General features: G+C 42.7%; 1 protein-coding gene across 4 annotated transcripts in view; it reads right to left on the bottom strand.

The window, feature by feature from the left end:
* ERICH3 (glutamate rich 3) overlaps window positions 1-20,216 on the bottom strand; it is a 114,195-nt gene that overhangs the window by 12,297 nt on the left and 81,682 nt on the right. For 3 of the 4 annotated variants that reach the window (XM_083157762.1, XM_083157763.1, XM_083157764.1), the window contains exons 12-14: window positions 17,260-17,367; window positions 14,138-14,560; window positions 3,747-3,869 (exon numbers count right to left, since the gene is read on the bottom strand). In XM_083157762.1, the coding sequence (XP_083013888.1) occupies window positions 3,747-3,869; window positions 14,138-14,560; window positions 17,260-17,367 (654 nt within the window). The remainder of the gene's footprint in view (window positions 1-3,746; window positions 3,870-14,137; window positions 14,561-17,259; window positions 17,368-20,216) is intronic. The other variant, XM_083157765.1, reaches the window with a different exon arrangement.

Raw genomic sequence — 20,216 nt, forward strand, 5'->3', positions numbered from 1 at the left:
CTCTGGCATCGAGTAAGAAACCCCTGGCAATGAACATGTAGGTAAACAACAGTTATGTGGCATAAAATGTAATAGGCATTACGGTGTTTGGTATAATATGTAATAGGATTTCCAGAGTGCTGAAACAACTCCTGGGCAACGAGCATGTAACTCCCCCCTGATGACAAGCATGTAACCCGCCCTCCTGATAACGAGCATGTAACCTCCCCTGACAATGAGCATGCAACCCCCCCCCCTGGGCAACGAGCATGTAACTCCCACATGGCACTGAGCATGTAATCCTACATGACAATGTGAGCATGTAATCCAACATGGCATCGAGCATGTAACACCCCCCCATGGCGATGAGCATGTAACATGTAACCCCCATCGCAACAAGCAGGTAACCCCAGGCAATGGGCATGTAACCTCTGGCATTGAGTAAGAAACCCCTGGCAATGAACATAGGCATTACGGTGTTTGGTATAATATGTAATAGGCATTACATTGTGTAGTATAAAATGTAATAGGCATTATGGTGTTTGGTGTAATGTGTAATAGGCATTGCGGTGTATCGCATAATATGTAATGGACATTATGGTGTGTGGCATAATGTGTAATGGGCGTTACGGTGTGTGGGGTAATATGTAATGGGCATTATGGTGTGTGGTATAATGTGTAATGAGAATTATGGTGTGTGGTATAATGTGTAATGGGCATTATGGTGTGTGGCGTAATATGTAATGGGCATTATGGTGTGTGGCGTAATATGTAATAGGCATTATGGTTTGTGGTATAATGTGTAATGGGTATTATGTGTGTGGCATAATAATGTGCATAACGGTGTAAATTTTTATGTGCCCCTATGGTGCGCACTGTCCCTCTATTTAGTGTGTATGGGTGGGCACCAATTATTTTTCTGGCTCAGGGCAACAAATGTCTAGTTAAGGCACTGCTGCTGCTACTGGCCACATTATGGGGGTTATTCTAATTTGCACGAGGGACCGATGTTTTAGTTGTGCGCATGCGCATTTCTGTGCATGTGCATACACCAGGTGTGAGCAGGCAGGACGAACTACTAGTTTACCATTCCGTTCGCACCCACTAGAGCGGGCGGAGGACGTAGGGCGCCGGCGAGTGGGCACGCCTTTATGAACACTGAGCATTTCATGGGTGTTCCTGTGAAAATGCTGGGAGCGTTCCCATGGAAATTAGGCAAGTGATGCGGCTGCCATGGGCGGGCAGCTGACATCACCGGATGTCAGCTGCCCGCCCTGTTCCCGTACAGGGAATACCCAAAGCTAAAGCACCTGAGAGTGCCTTAGTTTTGCGTGTACGTTCCACATCATTCGAATGACCATCGAATGACTTGGCCCCCGCACCCAAGGCTGCGAATGGATGTTTATGCAAGCGAGGGGAGGGGCGGGCAACTGTACGAGCGGTGGGCAGTGTTTTAACCACTCGCAGCGCTGGAAAATTTGCAATGCTACGTGTGCACTAGAATAAGGTCCTATGTGTATGAGGCAATACTACTACCAGCATTATATACCTTTTTTCAGTGTGCACCTTTGGCATGTGCTGTCTCTTTGTATGGGGGGGGGGGGATTTAGAGTTTGCATGAGTGGTGGACCCAGGTGCAAAAATATAATTTAAGCCCCAACCGAAGTTCACAATATGTAAAACAGCAGTGGGTGATAGGGAGAGGCAGAGGGTGATATGGGGAGGCAGGGTGTGACAGGAAGAGGCAGGGGGAGGCAGAGTGTGACAGACAGGAAGAGGTAGGGGAGGCAGAGGAAGGCAGGGAGAGGCAGGGTGTGACAGAGGGAGGCAGAGTGTGACATGAAGAGTCGTGGGGAGGCAGGATGTGATAGAGGGAGGCAGAGGGTGATAGGGATAGGCTCGGGGGAGCAGGGGGAAAAACAGTGGGTGAATGGAAGAGGTTGACATGGACAGCAGCGGGCCCCTTAGTCCTCAGGTGCCCCAGTGCACTGCACCAATGGTAGTTCCGCCTCTGCGGATTACCTTTGCAGACATCGGAGTAAAACATTTCATTATCTGGATTATTCTCGATAATATAAACCCAAACTTGTGATGTCATTTATTTCCTAGCATTTACATCCTAATTAATTCAACTAAGAAATATATAATGTGAATATTTGATGTGTGAATTTTTTGTATGGCTTCAGTTGAGACTTTATAAATTAGTAAACCTGGGGTAATTTATACATGTAATTGTATGTTTTCCCTAATAAGATACACTGAATAATAAAACTTGCTGAGTAACTCATAACAATGTCATCATGAGGAATTATTGTTCAGTTACAGTCAGTACTACAGCAGTTTTACCATGTTCTAGGCCACCTTTTTGGGGGCGTGAGCTACTCGGGACAAAATAAACCACCTGAAGAGCTACTAAAATTTAAAAAAAAGAAAAAAAAAGAAATCTGCATAATAATTGAAAAATGCCCTTTACACATTATGCCACACACTGTAATGCCCCTGACATATTATTCCACATACCGGAATGCCCCAGACACAATATGCCACACACACCGCATAAATACCTAAATAAATACCTGCCAACACTGGAGGCAGAAGAGAAGGGACATCTGCGCGTGTTGAAGACCCGGAATTAGAGGGCATGACCTACTATCATGGTACTCCTGCGAGGCCACGTCCCCCATTTTTTCCACTATGTGGACATGGCCCGCACTCTGAGAGCTGCTGGCCATGCCCCCAGTCTCTCTGAGTAGATGCTGCGTGCTTGTTGTCTAGCTGTCTCCATCCCCTTTGCACCTCTCCATTCCACCATACACCCTTGCATGTCACTGTCCCCCCATTACTCCTTCACCTCTCTGTACCTCCTGCACTTTTTTGTCCCCCCTGCACCTCTCTGTTCCCCCGCACCTCTTCACCCCCTTCTTCGTCCAGGACGAACAAAAGATTTCAAGGCTAATTTATGCGCACTTCTTAAAATCACCGATCTTTCTAGTGTGTGGGCACCTTAAGATCCAGGTCAAGCAATCCCTGGCAAATTCATAAATTGCCCCTGCAATGCTGCACATAGAAAATCTGTATATGCACTAAATGACCAAGCATAAATTGTGACCACTGCATACATGTGGGCAATCCTTACGAAATCTAAAGGGATTTTCTTTTTTCAGCCACTTTACATTTATTGAGCTTTATATATCCTCCCGCAAGTTTTGCTAACTCCAATAAAGCTCTGTGGGCATACAATGGTATCCAAGGTAGGGTGCTGAGCTGTTTGATTGCAAAATACATAGCTCTTCCTAGCAGATATAAAGGCCACAGTCAAAAATCAAAAGTAAAGTAATAAGTAAATGCTCACCAGAGCATGAACACACAAATACTGTACGTTAGAATTGGCTGAAAGCAGAAAACCCCGATAAGCAGCAAGTTTGAAGGCCGGATTCAGTCTCACACAATGCTCTCGTAGTTGAGCAATTTTCTGCAACTGCGGTTGCTCAAAAATAGAAAATAAAAATCCCTACGGTGCTATGCATAAAGGAACTGTTGCAATATATATGCACAGTACTGGAATTGTCTTGGAGAAGTCTGAGCGTACTATGGCAGTGACTGGGAGTTGGCTAAAGACTCACAGATATGACCAAAACTGGTCGTCTAGCATTTTTGCCAAATTCCAATAGAAGCAGACACAGACGCATCTACTTCCACCTCTGAATCAGCCCCCACATTTTTTTTTGTTAAATAAAACTAATTTAGTCAACCAGATTTTAGCTTACATTTATGTTTAGCGCTCTTAAAGTTGTCCTCTTCATCCGTACTTGAGTCACTAGGTTCCGGCTCGAAATCCAGTTGCTTACTGCCAATAGCCACTGCTATTTTTTCCTGGATGGATTTGCAGTCTTAAAAATTGCAATATAACAAAAGGTGTCAACGAGTAAAAAAAAAAAATGGAATAAAATATTAAATGTTATGAAGATAAATTTGAATTTAAATCTTCATAATTATAGCACACAGGCGGAAGCAAATAAGCAGTGGAAGTGTTATTAATGAAGAGGTTGCGAAGCCAAATCATGCACAAACCATGCGTAAAAATTCCTCGGGTGATTGCGCCTGTTTACGGCAGGTATGAATGGCCTCTTTATCTAGCCATACTTCTGCACTGGCAGAAAAGTATGACCAGTATTATTTAGGATATCACAGACCATCTGTTGACCCAACACACACAATGTAGAATTTCTGTAGAGTGACTTAACCCTTTTAGTGCCAAAATGTCTGTGAGAGATATATATAAAATATAATCGATCACATTTGTTATATGAATTCAAATAAAAAATGTGTAAAAGAAACCATTACAATTCCTATAAAAGGTAACATTACAGGCCATTATGATGAATAAAAATGTTTGCTTGGCAATTTTCACACCAATGTTGACAAATTCAATTGGCACTCAAGGGGTTAAGCTAAATTAGCTTAAAATAACAAAATTAAATTAATGGATATGATTAATTATATTCTAAGATTAAAACATTATATTAATTATCTGCGGCAAGGTTGGATGGTTAAACGTCTTTGAGGAATGTTCAGAGGCATCAACCTGGGGAGACAAACGTCGTCTACAGAACCTTCCAGCCCTAATCACACGATTACACAAAGCAGGGTTTCCCCTGAGATCTAAAGGAGTGTACACAAAGTGAGATCTTGGCAGGAGATTTAATCTAGATAGTCAAAATCTCCCAGTTTTTCTCCTGCTTAGATAGTCAGTATCTCCTAGTATAGATGAACTGTGCAGGCAAGGCAATTTTGACTAGATCATGGACTATTATTAGTTAGACAAGATTGCTTAGTCAAAATCTATAGAGCATTTAGCCCAAATCTCTGTGCATCTAGTCAAAATTCATTCATAATGAAGTCACAATGGTCCAATAGCCAATATCTCACCGTGTGTATGGGGATTTATATTTGCAAAGATATTGTTAATCCTCCAGGCCTCAGCAATACTTCTCTGATACTGGTGCACCTAACACTGCATCATAACAGTACCCATACTGTATATTAACCCACTGCAGGGGTGGCCAAACCTGTCCTCAAGATCTACCAACAGTTCATGTATATCAGGCAACCTACCTATAGTAGGAATGACTGCAGCATGTTTGAAAATGCGACAGTTAGTAATGACTGCACCTGTGCACCAGCCAGGTGACCTGGGGAATGTGACAGTTAGTAATGACTACAGCTGTGCACCAGCTAGGTGGTCTGGGAAACGTGGACCGTTAGTAGATCTTGGGACCAGTTTGGCCGGCCCTGGTCTACTGTAAGGCCACATAATAACAGCAGATATAAAAATATATCTAAGAGAGCAAACTTACCTGGAGTCATCCATAGGTTCTACAAATCAGAAGGTGGCAGCAGAGGGACCATTACTTTAGCTTTTTGTTTATGGAAGGAGGGGGGCAGTTACTAAAACCCCTAGGGGACGAGAGATTCCTCTAAGCTCCAGAAATGCAAGTGAGGCACATCAAGAGGAACATCTACACTTTGCTCTCAGGAGACTATGCAATTTTAAGAATTAGACCTAGAGGTGTTGAGATGTGAAAACATCTGAAAAAGTTGGAATACACAATCACATCTACCATCCCGATATCATTTTATAGCATCTTTCATTTGAACTACACTTTTCTGCACGTTCTACTACAGTAACGTTCTGCTGACTTCATTTGTGATTCAAACTAACCATGACATTGAGGTTGTACTTGCTACATCCCGGACATGTTTGTGTGTGTGTGTGTGTTCTTTTAAATTTACAATGCTGGGAATGCTTCTAGAAATATGTTTCTCATGCAAAAATGTAACATGAACCCATGAAACGCGTCGCCAACTATGAGATGTCTCAAAATGCACATAGCCTACTTATGTCCTTACAGAAACAAAGTCATTTATTATGAGATTTCAGACGCTGATAAAGACAGGACACGTTATTGTTAGATATTATGTTTAATTCACAATAATGAATGCTGGATCCTAGTAATATTAATTTATCCTAAAGAATACAAAATAATTAAAAAGACAACCTTAGTCATTTTGTGCCCTAGGCACTTACAAAGGTTACACAATTCTTACAAAGAAAAAACAGCGAATTTTGGATTTGATCCAATTTTTTTTTTATTTACAATAAAAAGATATTTTATAACACAAAATGTAAATCGTCACCGGCTGGCAGGGCCGGCGCCACCACTAGGCAGCTTTAGGCATTTCCCTAGGGCGCCGGTCACTGGAGGGCGGTACTGAGCCGCCAAGTAGAGGTGCCGTAGAAAGCTGAGGAAGCTGCTAAGTACGTAGCAGCACCGGAAGTCATCGCAGCAGGGTGCAGGGAGCGGGGAGCAGTGATACGCTGCATGCCCATTATTATCAGCCTCCCTCTCCCCTAGCTAGTCATCGGAATCGCTGTGTGCGACACCCCCCCCCCTGGCAATCCCCATGCGCCCCCCGGCAATCCCCTGGCACCAGAGGGCAGCGGGGGGGGGGGGGGGGATTGCCTGGGGTGCTGACGGGGCTTGCACCTGCCAACTGGCAATAACAACATTTAAAAAGTGTGTTAAACACATAGACCAGGCAACATAAGCCAGGCAGCACGTCTGTTATATTAAATCTATATAGAGCTCATCAAATCAGCAAAGACTGCGGCTACAAAAATCAGGAGGCGTTGTACCCTTGAATTAGCATGTTATCAGCGGGATATTAGTAAAACCAGATTTTTAGTGTAAAGCTTTCAGTCCTCAGAAAGGAGTTAGTAGCTTTTTTTTAGTCAGTTAGTAATTAAGTAATTTACTTTCAAAGTAAAGGATTATACTTAGTCTCTAGCTAAATGTTGCATTCATAGTGCAGAAAAGGGCATCCAGGGTAATCGTCTAGCCTCCCACGGTACTGTCCTGGCTGCTTGTGCTTTTTCTGGAACCAGATGAAGCCTCTGACTGTGCTCAAGGCGGAGAAATGCGTTGTATGAGCGATTTATTCACCACTGACCGGGGACAATCTAAACCAGGTACCGCGATCCGCATGAGGCTGCTCGGAGGAAAAAGCACCAGCAGCCGGGACAGTACCGTGGGCGAGACTATTACCCTGGATGCCTTTTCTGCATGTTGAATGCAACATTTAGCTAGAGACTAAGTATAATCCTTTACTTTGAAAGGTCTCGCAGTATTTTTTTTTATTTCTTGATTACTAACTGGCTGAAAAAAACGCTACTAACTCCTTTCTGAGGACTCAAAGCTTTACACTAAAAATCTGATTTTACTAATATCCCACTGATAAAATGCAAGGATACAACGCCTCCTGATTTTTGTAGCCGCATTCTTTGCTGATTTGATGAGTTTATGCTTATGTTGCATGGTCTATGTGTTTAACAAATCTTTTAAATGTTTTTATTGCCGGCCGGTGATGATTTACAATTTGTATTCAAAATTTTGCTTTTTATAGCGAATAAAAAAAGCGCTGTTTTTTCTTTGTTAAAATTGTGGCTTCTAGCCTTAATCATTTGACTATCCCTTTACTAAACAGATGCAAATTTGAATTTGATTTGTAGATCTGCGCTTGTCAATATTCCTTCTTTTTACTTACATAGGTTAGTGGTAACCTGGCTCAACTTTTAAATTAGCAATTTTGTTACTTAACCCTTTGAGTGCCATGTGAATTTGTCAAAATAGGGGTGAAAATTGGTGGGCAAAGATTTTTTTTCATAATAATGACCTGTAATGTTACCTTATATGGGAAATATAATCTTTTTTTACACAACATTTTTTATTTGAATTTATATAACAAATGTGACTATTTTTAGGGGATATTTTGCATATCGCTCACAGAGAAGTTTGCACTCAAAGGGTTAATGTGTTTGAGGTAAATATTACGAAATGTGCTTTTTATTTAGCACTTTTTCCACAAATACTGTAATAACACAGGGGTTTAAATTCCTCAGATTAATTTGGAGACTATTTTTAGGGGATATTTTGCATATCGCTCACAGAGAAGTTTGCACTCAAAGGGTTAATGTGTTTGAGGTAAATATTACGAAATGTGCTTTTTATTTAGCACTTTTTCCACAAATACTGTAATAACACAGGGGTTTAAATTCCTCAGATTAATTTGGAATAAGAAATTGCCATTCAAAGTAATTTATCAAACATTTATCAATAAGAGAATTTGTGAAAAGCAGACAACTTTGTTGTGTTGTTGGAAATTGCCTCCTTATTATGCAGGGACAAAAGTTGTTTTTTAGTGTGCTTAGTGGAAGAATTTATATTTCGAGCCCCATAATTACAAATTCTGTCGGCACTCAGAAAAAAAAAAACACTTCAATATAATATACCAGAGAAATAATCATAGAAGGCGCATACACAATGTAAAGTGAGGGAGAATGTTAAACATCATTATCTGTGAGATTTAAAGGGTTTTCCAGATGAATTTGCCCAAATTGTTCCCCTTCCCCATGACATCACTTTGAATTACAGGTGATGTACCATACTCCTGAATGAGCAGACAATTGGAGAGAGCTTACCACCTGCAAGGTGTGTTCGTCATGAAACGCGTCATCACAAGCACAAAAATTTGGTGCACTATATAAAAAAAAAAACTAAAAATAAATAAATAAAATTAAATAATAATAAATCTTCCACTGGCCTCAGTTAGGACGCAGTGACATGGGTATGATGCTGAGCTTCAGTAGTTGGAGTGTTGTATTGGTTGCAGCATTAAAGGAAGTAACACATTACAAATACATAAATACATTTAATTACAGCCTAATGGGCGTTTACAATATTTGATGTAAAGAATCTGTGCGGGTTTATATACGACATACAATACGCCTCCACCAATCAAGTACACACCTGAACCCCATCACGTCAACTTGCCTGTGAATCACAGGAAAATAGGCGCTTGCTCTTGATGAAAATGATCGAACGCTTTGTGCAACGGGTTTATAACCTAAATGATTTAAAACTGGCCAAAAATAAAGTAGTGAATATGCCTCTAGGGATATGTGTTTATTCGGGAAATCTAACACTAACAAAAAGGGTAAAATAATACCTTGGATTAATAGATTTAGTACGTCTAGTACTTCTATTAATAAACATATCAAGAGAATGTGGCCAATTGTTAACACCGATAAGAATCTACCTGGTCTGTTGGATTCCCGCTTGATGCCCGCATATTCAAGGGTACGAACTTTTTGGGATTCTTTAGTGAAGTTAGATGTTACAAATCGAATTAAACCAATTACACCCAGTAATTATTTTGGCTAAACCCAATGGGTGCTAGCGATGTTTGAGTTGCACTACGTGCAACTCATTACTGACAGGTGATCATGTATTACATCCGTATAGCGGCAACAAAAATTCCCATTAGGCATGTTTTAACGTGTACAACAAAATTTGTGATTTACCTCATTTATTGCCCTTGAGGCTTCCTCTACGTGGGGAAAACGGAGACCACCTCTAGAGAAAGAATGGCGAATCACCGGATGGCAATGAGATCGGCCATTCAAGCAGGCACTAGTGACCAACCTGTAGCACGACATCGTGCCAGGGTTGGTCACTCAGTGGCTAGCCTGCGTACAAAACTATTTGATCATGTGCCTCCTCTTGTTAGAGGTTGGAATAGAGGTAAATTGCTTTTACAATTAGAAAGTAGATGGATTGCGAAGCTGGAGACATTGTCTTTGAAAGGTTTCAACGAAAAACCAGGTTTACACTGTTTCTTATAAAGATAGAAGTAAGGATTGTGTTTGATAACCGATGCTTGTGTTATAATTAGATACACTCTACATTGGGTGATGATTGTTTTTGTCTTAGTATGCGCTATATACAAGTCTGTCTGTTGTTACCCAGTTTGTTTTATCACTGTCTACTGTCTAAAGCGCAACGGAATCTGCTGCGCTATATAAGAAACTGTAAATAAATAAATAATAATATTTCTTTAACTAGCCATGATGTAATATTTATTATCAGAACATTGTAGTTTATTTATATAATTATTATGGCCATTGTAATAATGTACACTAGTGTGATTTAGGGTCTGTTTTTGATCATGTTTGTAATGTGATATTGTTTTGTATTTTTTGTTATTAGTATGTTTGTGTACCGCCGCGCTGAAACCCCTGGAAGCACCTATTTTCATGTGCTTCACAGGCAAGTTGACGTGATGGGGTTAAGGTTCAGGTGTGTACCTGATTGGTGGAGGCGTGTTGTATGTCTTTTATAAACCTGCATGTATTCACTTATGTTGTTCCCTGACGAAGAGAAGTTTCTCGAAACATGTTGGAATAAACTACTGAATTTATCCACTAAAAGAAAGTCTTGAGAGTGCCGCTTTTTGATCTGCTGTAATATTGAACTGAATGTTCTAAGAAGGCACCTGAGCATATACAGTGTGGTTATTTCGGGGAGTGTCGGAGATATTGGACTGTATATATATATATATATATATATACACATACTGTTCCAATCCTGCCGGCACTCGAACAGTTAAATGGACAACGGGCCCCGGTGCCCCAAAGGCATAGCATACATTACTCCAAGAAATAATTGGCACTCGGGAGGCAAAGTCAGCAAATAAAAAGGATCTGTATTGCTAAGCTTTCGGGGTATGACCCCCTTCTTCAGAGCACAATCCTACAGCATATATATATATATATATATATATGGTGCGGTTATATAAATCATGTAAATCCTTGTTGTATTTTTGAGACTGTTTATGTGGTTATACAATAATAATCCCGTGTGCCGTTTGTGCAGCATTTGCTTTGTGGTTTATGGGTTTTTCAGATGGTAAATTCAGCAATACAGAAGTCTATAAGAAATCAATCATAAAGATAAGACTTCAAATTTAACGAGAAGGGATCCGTCTGGGCAGGATTGCTCTAATTAGCGATTTATCTTATCCTTAAATGTTTGCTTTCTGTCATGTTAAAAGTTTTATGTTGTGTTCTAGGAGATATATCTTCAGAAATCCCGGAAGCAATCAGGTTTGTGCCCCATTTTCTCTGCGCTGCTAATAAACAAAGGCGCGCCGCGGCGCGCACAAGATGCAATCTGAGAAATGAATGGCACAACAGCACAACACTTAAGGATTTATTTTGTACATGCCGTTCTCTCTCACACATGCTGAAAGGACAATATAACACAATAGAGCGAACAAAGGAAACAGCAAAACAACATAGTAACAACGTTACTATGCAACCATAACAGCAACACAAAGCCACTGATTACATTACATTTGCATATCGATTCATAGACTGCCACAGCATTTTAACCCTTAATAAACAATTTTAAAAGAATGTAAATCCTCGTTGACTACTAATTGGTGGAAATGATTCATATTTGAATTATAGGCACACACGTCATTAACAATTCTATGGACATTTATGAATAATACTAGCACCATGCACCTTTAAAAACCACTCTGCTGTGGTGCTTCTAGCACATTCTGGTCTGTATCTCTGCACTGATATACAGACCAGACTGATCTAGGAGCACCCATCACAGCAACCCCTGGGTAGGATAGAGGAACTGCACGGGATCTGAATGGTGCAAGGTGCTAGAATGAACATTAAATAATAATATTAAGAATTTTCATAATGAATAACAGATATCAAACAAACACCCGCTGATTATATGTTATTACTGTCAGTACATGGAATAAAACTATAAGTACGGTTCTTCAGCAAGTCACATTTAATGCAAATATAAGCAATGGCTCTTCAGCATTTGGACATTAGTTATCATTGTAGCACAAAGCCCTAATGTTCTATACTCCCAGATTACAGGGCGACATCTGCGCAGCGCTAATCTCCTGATGCCAAGGAATGGTTCCTAGTGACTGTCTGCAGCTCGGATTCATGTTCTATACTCCCAGATTACAGGGCGACACCTGCGCAGCGCTAATCTCCTGATGCCAAGGAATGGTTCCTAGTGACTGTCTGCAGCTCTGATTCATGTTCTATACTCCCAGATTACAGGGCGACATCTGCGCAGCGCTAATCTCCTGATGCCAAGGAGTGGTTCCTAGTGACTGTCTGCAGCTCTGATTCATGTTCTATACTCCCAGATTACAGGGCGACATCTGCGCAGCGCTAATTTCCTGATGCCAAGGAATGGTTCCTAGTGACTGTCTGCAGCTCGGATTCATGTTCTGGGTTTAGTTTTCTGAATAAAAACATAACCCATTTAATCATTTAATGTGTACAGTGTGTACCCCTGTGACCCGTGTCTACCCCTGTGAACCATGTGTACCCCCGTGACCCATGTGTACCCCTGTGACCCGTGTGTACCCCTGTGACCCGTGTGTACCCCTGTGACCCATATGTACCCCTGTGACCCATATGTACCCCTATGACCCCTGTGTACCCCTATGACCCCTATGACCCGCGTGTACCCCCGTGACCCGTGTGTACCCCCGTGACCCCTGTGTAACCCCGTGACTTCATACACACTAAGCTAAAAATAAGTCAGTGTACACGAGCTTCTATGGGACCTGGAGGTTGGCATCTAAAATATTAAACACCATACAGTATGCCACTTCCCAATGTGATAGGTCCATCAGTCTGTGTAGTGGCATAGGCCTGCGTGGCCTGTGTAGTGGCATAGACAGTGCGTGGCCTGTGTAGTGGCATAGACAGTGCGTGGCCTGTGTAGTGACATAGGCCATGCGTGGCCTGTGTAGTGGCATTGACCTGCGTGGCCTGTGTAGTGGCATAGACCTGCGTGGCCTGTGTAGTGGCATAGACCTGCGTGGCCTGTGTAGTGGCATAGACAGTGCGTGGCCTGTGTAGTGACATAGGCCATGCGTGGCCTGTGTAGTGGCATTGACCTGCGTGGCCTGTGTAGTGGCATAGACAGTGCGTGGCCTGTGTAGTGACATAGACCCGCGTGGCCTGTGTAGTGGCATAGGCCGTGCGTGGCCTGTGTAGTGGCATAGGCCGTGCGTGGCCTGTGTAGTGGCATAGGCCGTGCGTGGCCTAGGCCGTGCGTGGCCTGTGTAGTGGCATAGACCGGGCGTGGCCTGTGTAGTGGCATAGGCCGTGCGTGGCCTGTGTAGTGGCATAGGCCGTGCGTGGCCTGTGTAGTGGCATAGACCGGGCGTGGCCTGTGTAGTGGCATAGACCGTGCGTGGCCTGTGTAGTGGCATAGGCCGTGCGTGGCCTGTGTAGTGGCATAGGCCGTGCGTGGCCTGTGTAGTGGCATAGGCCGTGCGTGGCCTGTGTAGTGGCATAGGCTGTGCGTGGCCTGTGTAGTGGCATAGGCTGTGCGTGGCCTGTGTAGTGGCATAGGCCGTGTGTATAGTGTGTATGATATAAAGTTTTGCTGCAGATAAAACTAATTTATTAACATGGGAAAGCAGCACAAGTTTATCATACACCATTTATTATTCCTCAATTACTCACTGTATCCCATTTACACAATGGTAGTAAAGACGCCATGTAATGTTTTAACCGCTGGGTGGTATATAGAGGTAAAACAAATTACAGGCAGGAACGCCCTGCACGGTCATATTCTGTCGGAGTGTTAACATTTACTTTATTTATTTGACCCAAAATTTGCCTAACATATGATCAGATAGGAGGCTGATTATTTATTTTGTCTTTATTTGTTAAATGGAATTTATAAAAATTGTCCTTTTTTTAGTTAATATGGGAACCTTATCTAAAAAAATCCCCAATTGTGCGTGTTCTATTTTATAGAATTCCATAGAATGCTAATCTATGGCGTGTTTTATTGAATTCTCGGTAAAGCTGTTGATTTTTTTTTTTTTTTATATTAAGTCCTTGAATGCCACCAAACCAACATTTACAGTTATGGAGTGACACTAATTTAGTCATATTTATTAATACAATGGGGATACAGAGGTTGGATACGACCTACAGGCTGTTAGAGGTCACGTTCCAGGAAGTAGAACATTAATCTTCTGGAACTGAGCCGTACTGTACAATACGTGTGTAATGAACCTACAACGAGTGCATTTGATGACCCTTCCAATACTATAATCTGGGCTCTGCATTACTGCATGGGCGACACCGAATAATGCCATGGCGCATGCTCTGCCGGATAAACGCACTGCACACAACACACTGACGGCATGCAGCAACCCGGGAAGCACGCCGCTGATCACAGCCTGTACTCACCACCTTCATCTTCACTGTCCCGCTTATTATCTAAGTCATCCTCTACCTCGGGCCTGTCCTCCTTGACGTTGCCTAAAGTGGCACTCTCATTGTCCTGCTCAAGTTCGGTCAGACTCACGCCGTCTGTTTCCTGTTCGTCCTTTACTTGGTGTTCCTGCGGCTCATCTATGTCCCCACCCTCGTTCTCCGTCATGTCGTCTTCCTCAGGAGGTTCCTCCGATGGCTTCTCTGCCTCATCCGCCGGCTCCTCCGGCTCGGGATCCTTTTCTAGATGTTCTTCGGAGGGATCGTCCATTTCGATGGGCTTTTCTGTAGATGTTTCTATCCCGGCATCCTCTGTGTCTACTTCATTGTCATCGTTTTCATCATTTGAGTTGCTATCTACTGAACTGTTGGATGAAAAGGGTTCCGTGTTTTTCCTATCTACAACCGGGAAACAAATTGTGAAATCTTAATGTGCATGTCAAATATTTCATATATGTAAACATTACAAATGGCGGGTCACGGGAATACAGAGTGGGGTGAGACATTTTGTGGGATGAACGCAGCCTACAAATCCCTAACGACATCACCGAGGCGTGAGGAAGTATCAATGTAAGCAGTGAATTGCCGAAGAAATTGGTTCAGTAGGCCTGTCCTGAGGGTGTTGGGACTGATGATGTGGTCACGGGTACAAGGCTGAAGGGGGGGGGGGGGTGGCACTGGTACTGCACTGAGGGCCTTATTTTGGTTCATTCTTTCTGACAAAATCCTTCTTAGATGGACAAAACCATGTGCACTGCAGGGGGGGGCAGATGTAACAGGTGCAGAGAGAATTAGATTTGGGTGAGTAATTTTGTTTCTGTGCAGGGAAAATACTGACTGCTTTATTTTTACACTGCAATATAGATCTCACTTTGAAGTAAAACCCCACCCAAATCTAATTCTCTCTGCACATGTTACATCTGCCCCACCTGCAGTGCACATGGTTTTGTCCATCTAAGAGGGATTTTGTCAGAAAGAATGAACCAAAATAAGGCCCTGAGTGACACCTGTCTCCAGCTAGTGGGGTGCAAGCTTCCTGCTCCCAGCCTCCTCCTCTATGGGGGCAGGATTTAAGGCCCAACAAGTATAAAATGCCCGGTTACAGTGCTGGGTTCAGCCCATAAATAAGCCTCCACTGTTCATAAATGATGGCTACACTTGAATTTAATATAAAAATTCGCGAAAATGATCTAAAGGTTGAATGTCTAAAAATGTTTTTGGACTAAAGGGAAGAGGTTTTAAACATTCTAAAGTGCAAAAAGTGAGATATTGCCCGTTACAAATAAGCTTCTAGCTATCATTTCAGAGGCAGTGCTTGATACAAGATAGCTAGACGTTTATTGGTTGCTAGGCAGTAACGCTTCCACTTGTCTTTTATTAGAAGGTTTAACACCTCCCCCACTTACTGTTCCAATGTTTTTGTCTCTTCTACCCCAGAATCCATTTTACTCCACCCATGAGGACACTCTAGTATGGTCAGGTTGGGTAGGATACCAATAAGTCATAGAGCAGGTGGTAGACACAATCCTCGATTTGGCTCATAACCACATGAGCAGAGATAATATAAAGGGTTGGTGTCCCCTTAAGTCAGGAAAAGGGGCAATAAATAATTATGTATATATGTGATACAAGTGGCCACGTTGAGTAGCTGCCCATTGTTCCTCCACAGTTGTCCTTCAGTATTGTCTTTGGTGGCACCCAAGTATCCCATGATTATACAGATCAGCAAGCTTAATGTGACTTTCAGGTAAGGTGCTGAGGAGGAGGCAGCCATTTTGGGATGGACATTTTCAAAAGTATGAAGGGGTTATTCTGGTGCTCAATCCCAGGCTCATAGTGGTATCCACAGAAGTGTCCAGGGCTACCAAAAGTCCCAGCTTACCCATGACAGTCCTGATTTCCGATGACTGAAGCATCTAATGAAGAATGACATACATTTTTCTGTACGCTAGCTCCATAATGGAGTTGGTATTATTGGAGATAATGGTGTTGATGCCTTATTAAAGAAAGAGTCTACAAACCATTTTTTCTCAGTGTCAAGTGACACCAATGTCTCCTGGTTGGTTCCAGGCACATGGAAGGCAAGCACCCTGTCTCAAGGGTTATGATATAGCGGATCAACGCTGTCTAGATAAAAAATGTTATGGTCAACTACCCTTAGTAAAACCCGTCTAGTTAGACGCCTAAACATGGTCGACATCTTCTACATCGACAGTAACAGAAGTTAGCCGCCAGCGTTAGACATGTGTTTTCACAGTTTTGGGTGCCGAAGTCACAGCGGACACTGTATATGTGCACAGTGTCCCCTCGCATGGCGCGCCATGCTTAGAGCCCGATGCCTCACTGCTCTCAGTACACTACTATAATCTCACTCTATGTCCACTCTGGTGGGCAGGGGAAGCCGAGCAGCCCCTGAGCCATCTACTGCGTGTACTTAGTGCTGCATTAAGGGGCATGCGCTGAATAATACAGAAATCCTGGCATAGGAAGCTCCAATTCTGCTATTCAAATCTCAGCGATTTTAGGCCAATCCCACTGAGCCTGATCCCAGGATTGACCACCTTAGTATGAACATCAACCCTCTGCCCAACTCCTCCTGTCTGCCTAGCCATAGCTCTGCTCCTTCACAGATAAACCTAAGACGACCAATCAGAATTCTAGAGAAGAACCCAAGCGTCCATTTTGAATTTACTAAATAAGTTCCAGAGAAGATAACATTTTTGTCACAAAATGCTCAGTAAATGACCTAACTCCATTCCGGGCAAATGATTGTGTACTCTGTGCCACTAGATTAGTGTGATATTTTGAAATAAAAAAAATCTAATGAAAATAATTTTTAAGTAACAAAACGCAGCCGACTCACAGCGTCACATACAACATCATTTTCCGTGTGCTATCTGCAGCCACGATAAGGCATTCAATTAAGTGGATAATTAAAAGAGCAGATTTAATCACAGAGAAATGCTGATTGCGGAACATGCAGATTCAGTCAGCTTGTATTAAATGTAAGAAAATTAGGAGATTGGCCACCAAACTCCAGGTCAATTAGCGAGTGCAATTATAGATAGATTCCAGCCATTGATTTGCCGATATCAAACCTGTTTTATTCCTCTGACTGTTCAGCTTCTGAACTCTATGTTCTCTATATAGAATCTGGATTTTTCTTGCAGCTGAGTTCATATCCATTTCAGCTACGCTATGTTTGCCTATTCAATATGGAAAATACAATATCAAAGTGAGCGAGCGAGATCAAAGGGAAGAAAATTTATGTAAGGAAGTAATGAAAGAAAACTGAACAGTCTGTGAACTCTGCATCGTTATGTGTCAATATTGAGCCTTAGGAATTGCAATAAATATGGTAAAAAAAAAAAATGCAAATGGTAAAAAAAAAAGAAATAACTGATTATACCGCTTTTGATCCAAACTCATACTAAACAAATTATGATTTTACTGGTTAATTTAAGGAACGGTAATGGGCACCCAAATTGCTGCTGCAACACGTAGTTTAGGTTATGCAATTTAATGGACAGGATTATGGAATGTTTAAAGTCTAATTCCTGCTGAGATTAAAAATGTATCTTTGATTGCATTCAGGGGACCTGAAAAATCATAATAATAAAAAAAAAAGTATGAATAACTTACTGGTGCTCAGTGGGAAATGAACTTCCAAAGTGGTTTATAGTCTGTGCATAAAATCCTTATTGGTTCATCTGGGAGTAATTTAGGGTCACATGACACCTGTCAGATGACTGAACTCATTTGCTTGTTAAGGGAGCCTCTATGGGAGGGGCTTTGATAACCCAGAAGAGGTCCTTCTGCTTTGAGTGCTCAATTATTTGGAGGTAGAGCAGATCCTGCAAGGGCAGCTAACTAAAACGTACTCCAGAACTGAAAGGTGTAGGTTTTATCCCATTGTTGGATGGCAACAAGAACACAATAATTTTTGTAGCTAATAGGCTACAAATGCAAGAGGTTGAGGGTAACTATGTATAACTGGCCTGATGGAGCTTTAGTACAAGTTACTGTCTCGCTAGAAGCTTCTTTACAGTAGGTGTAACTTCCCTGCTAGATGCTTCAGTAGGTGTAACTGCCCTGCTAGATGCTTCAGTAGGTGTAACTGCCCTGCTAGATGCTTCAGTAGGTGTAACTGTCCTGCTAGATGCTTCAGTAGGTGTAACTGTCCAGCTAGATGCTTCAGTGGGTGTAACTGCCCCGCTAGACACTTCAGTAGGTGTAACTGCCCTGCTAGATGCTTCAGTAGGTGTAACTGCCCTAATAGATGCTTCAGTAGGTGTAACTGTCCTGCTAGATGCTTCAGTAGGTGTAACTGTCCTGCTAGATGCTTCAGTACATAGGGGGAGGGGCCCTAAACTGCACACCCTGGACATATGAGGTGCTACCTGCTGAGACCTGTAGTGCAGCAAGCAGGAGGAGGAGTTTGCAGGTGCACACTAAATATAAATGCTAGAGCTTTTAATATCTTTGCTATATTGCATTGGAGGTTATTAGCATAATGATGGCCATTATTATGGGCTTGTCCACCGCGTCCAGGTTACCTCAATAGGACAAGTCCCTAACACTACTCTAAGACAGGTCCAGGGCACAGACCCCCCAGGCCAGCCCAGCAGAGCCACCCCATGGCATCACATTAGTGTGAAATTGAAGTGATGCTATGGGGTGGCTCTGCTGGGCTGGCCTGGGGGGTCCCGTGCCCTGGACCTGTCTCAGAGTAGTGTTAGGGACTTGTCCTATTGAGGTAACCTGGACGCGGTGGACAAGCCCATAATAATGGCCATCATTATGCTAATAACCTCCAATGCAATATAGCAAAGATATTAAAAGGTCTAGCATTTATATTTAGTGTGCACCTGCAAACTCCTCCTCCTGCTTGCTGCACTACAGGTCTCAGCAGGTAGCACCTCATATGTCCAGGGTGTGCAGTTTAGGGCCCCTCCCCCTATGTACTATATATTGTGTATTTATACACACTGGAAGGAACTAGAGACGCCTTCCTCCTTAACTAGCACCCCTCCCACCTGTCCCAGATTGTTTTTAATCAGGTTGGAGTCCCAACATTCAAGACTGCACACCTCAGCTTGGCACTATGAGGGTAAGTCCTACTATACATATATGCTGAGTGTTAGTCTGTGGGACTGTGTTTGGGGCGCAGGGCTCTTTGGGCTGCTGTTGCTGGACTGCTCCATGGCATCATATCGTATACTTTCCATCACCCCTTTAGTTTGTTTAATATATATGTAGCACCCTTCACATTTATTATTACCTCTTACTTAGGTAAGTCTGATCACATATAATTTCCCCTATCCCTTTTACTATCACTTCAATTTCACACTAATGTGATGCCATGGGGTGGCTCTGCTGGGCTGGCCTGGGGGGCCCTGTGCCCTGGACCTGTCCCAGAGTAGTGTTAGGGACTTGTCCTATTGAGGTAACCTGGACGAGGTGGACAAGCCCATAATAATGGCCATCATTATGCTAATAACCTCAAATGCAATATAGCAAAGATATTAAAAGGTCTAGCATATATATTTAGTGTGCACCTGCAAACTCCTCCTCCTGCTAGATGCTTCAGTAGGTGTAACTGTCCCGCAAGACGCTTCAGTAGGTGTAACTGCCCCGCTAGATGCTTCAGTAGGTGTAACTGTCCTGCTGGATGCTTCAGTAGGTGTAACTGTCCTGCTAGATGCTTCAGTAGGTGTAACTGTCCCGCAAGACGCTTCAGTAGGTGTAACTGCCCCGCTAGATGCTTCAGTAGGTGTAACTGCCCTGCTAGATGCTTCAGTAGGTGTAACTGCCCTGCTAGATGCTTCAGTAGGTGTAATTGCCCCGCTAGAAGCTCCAGTAGGTGTAACTGCCCCTCTAGAACTCCAGTAGGTGTAATTGCCCCTCTAGAACTCCAGTAGGTGTAACTGCCCAGCTAGACGCTTCAGTAGGAGTAACTGCCCTGCTAGATGCTTCAGTAGGTGTAACTGCCCCGCTAGAAGCTCCAGTAGGTGTAACTGCCCCTCTAGAACTCCAGTAGGTGTAACTGCCCTGC

This window comes from Crinia signifera, chromosome 8 (assembly GCF_055691185.1).
Source record: "Crinia signifera chromosome 8, ASM5569118v1, whole genome shotgun sequence".
NCBI lineage: Eukaryota > Metazoa > Chordata > Amphibia > Anura > Myobatrachidae > Crinia > Crinia signifera.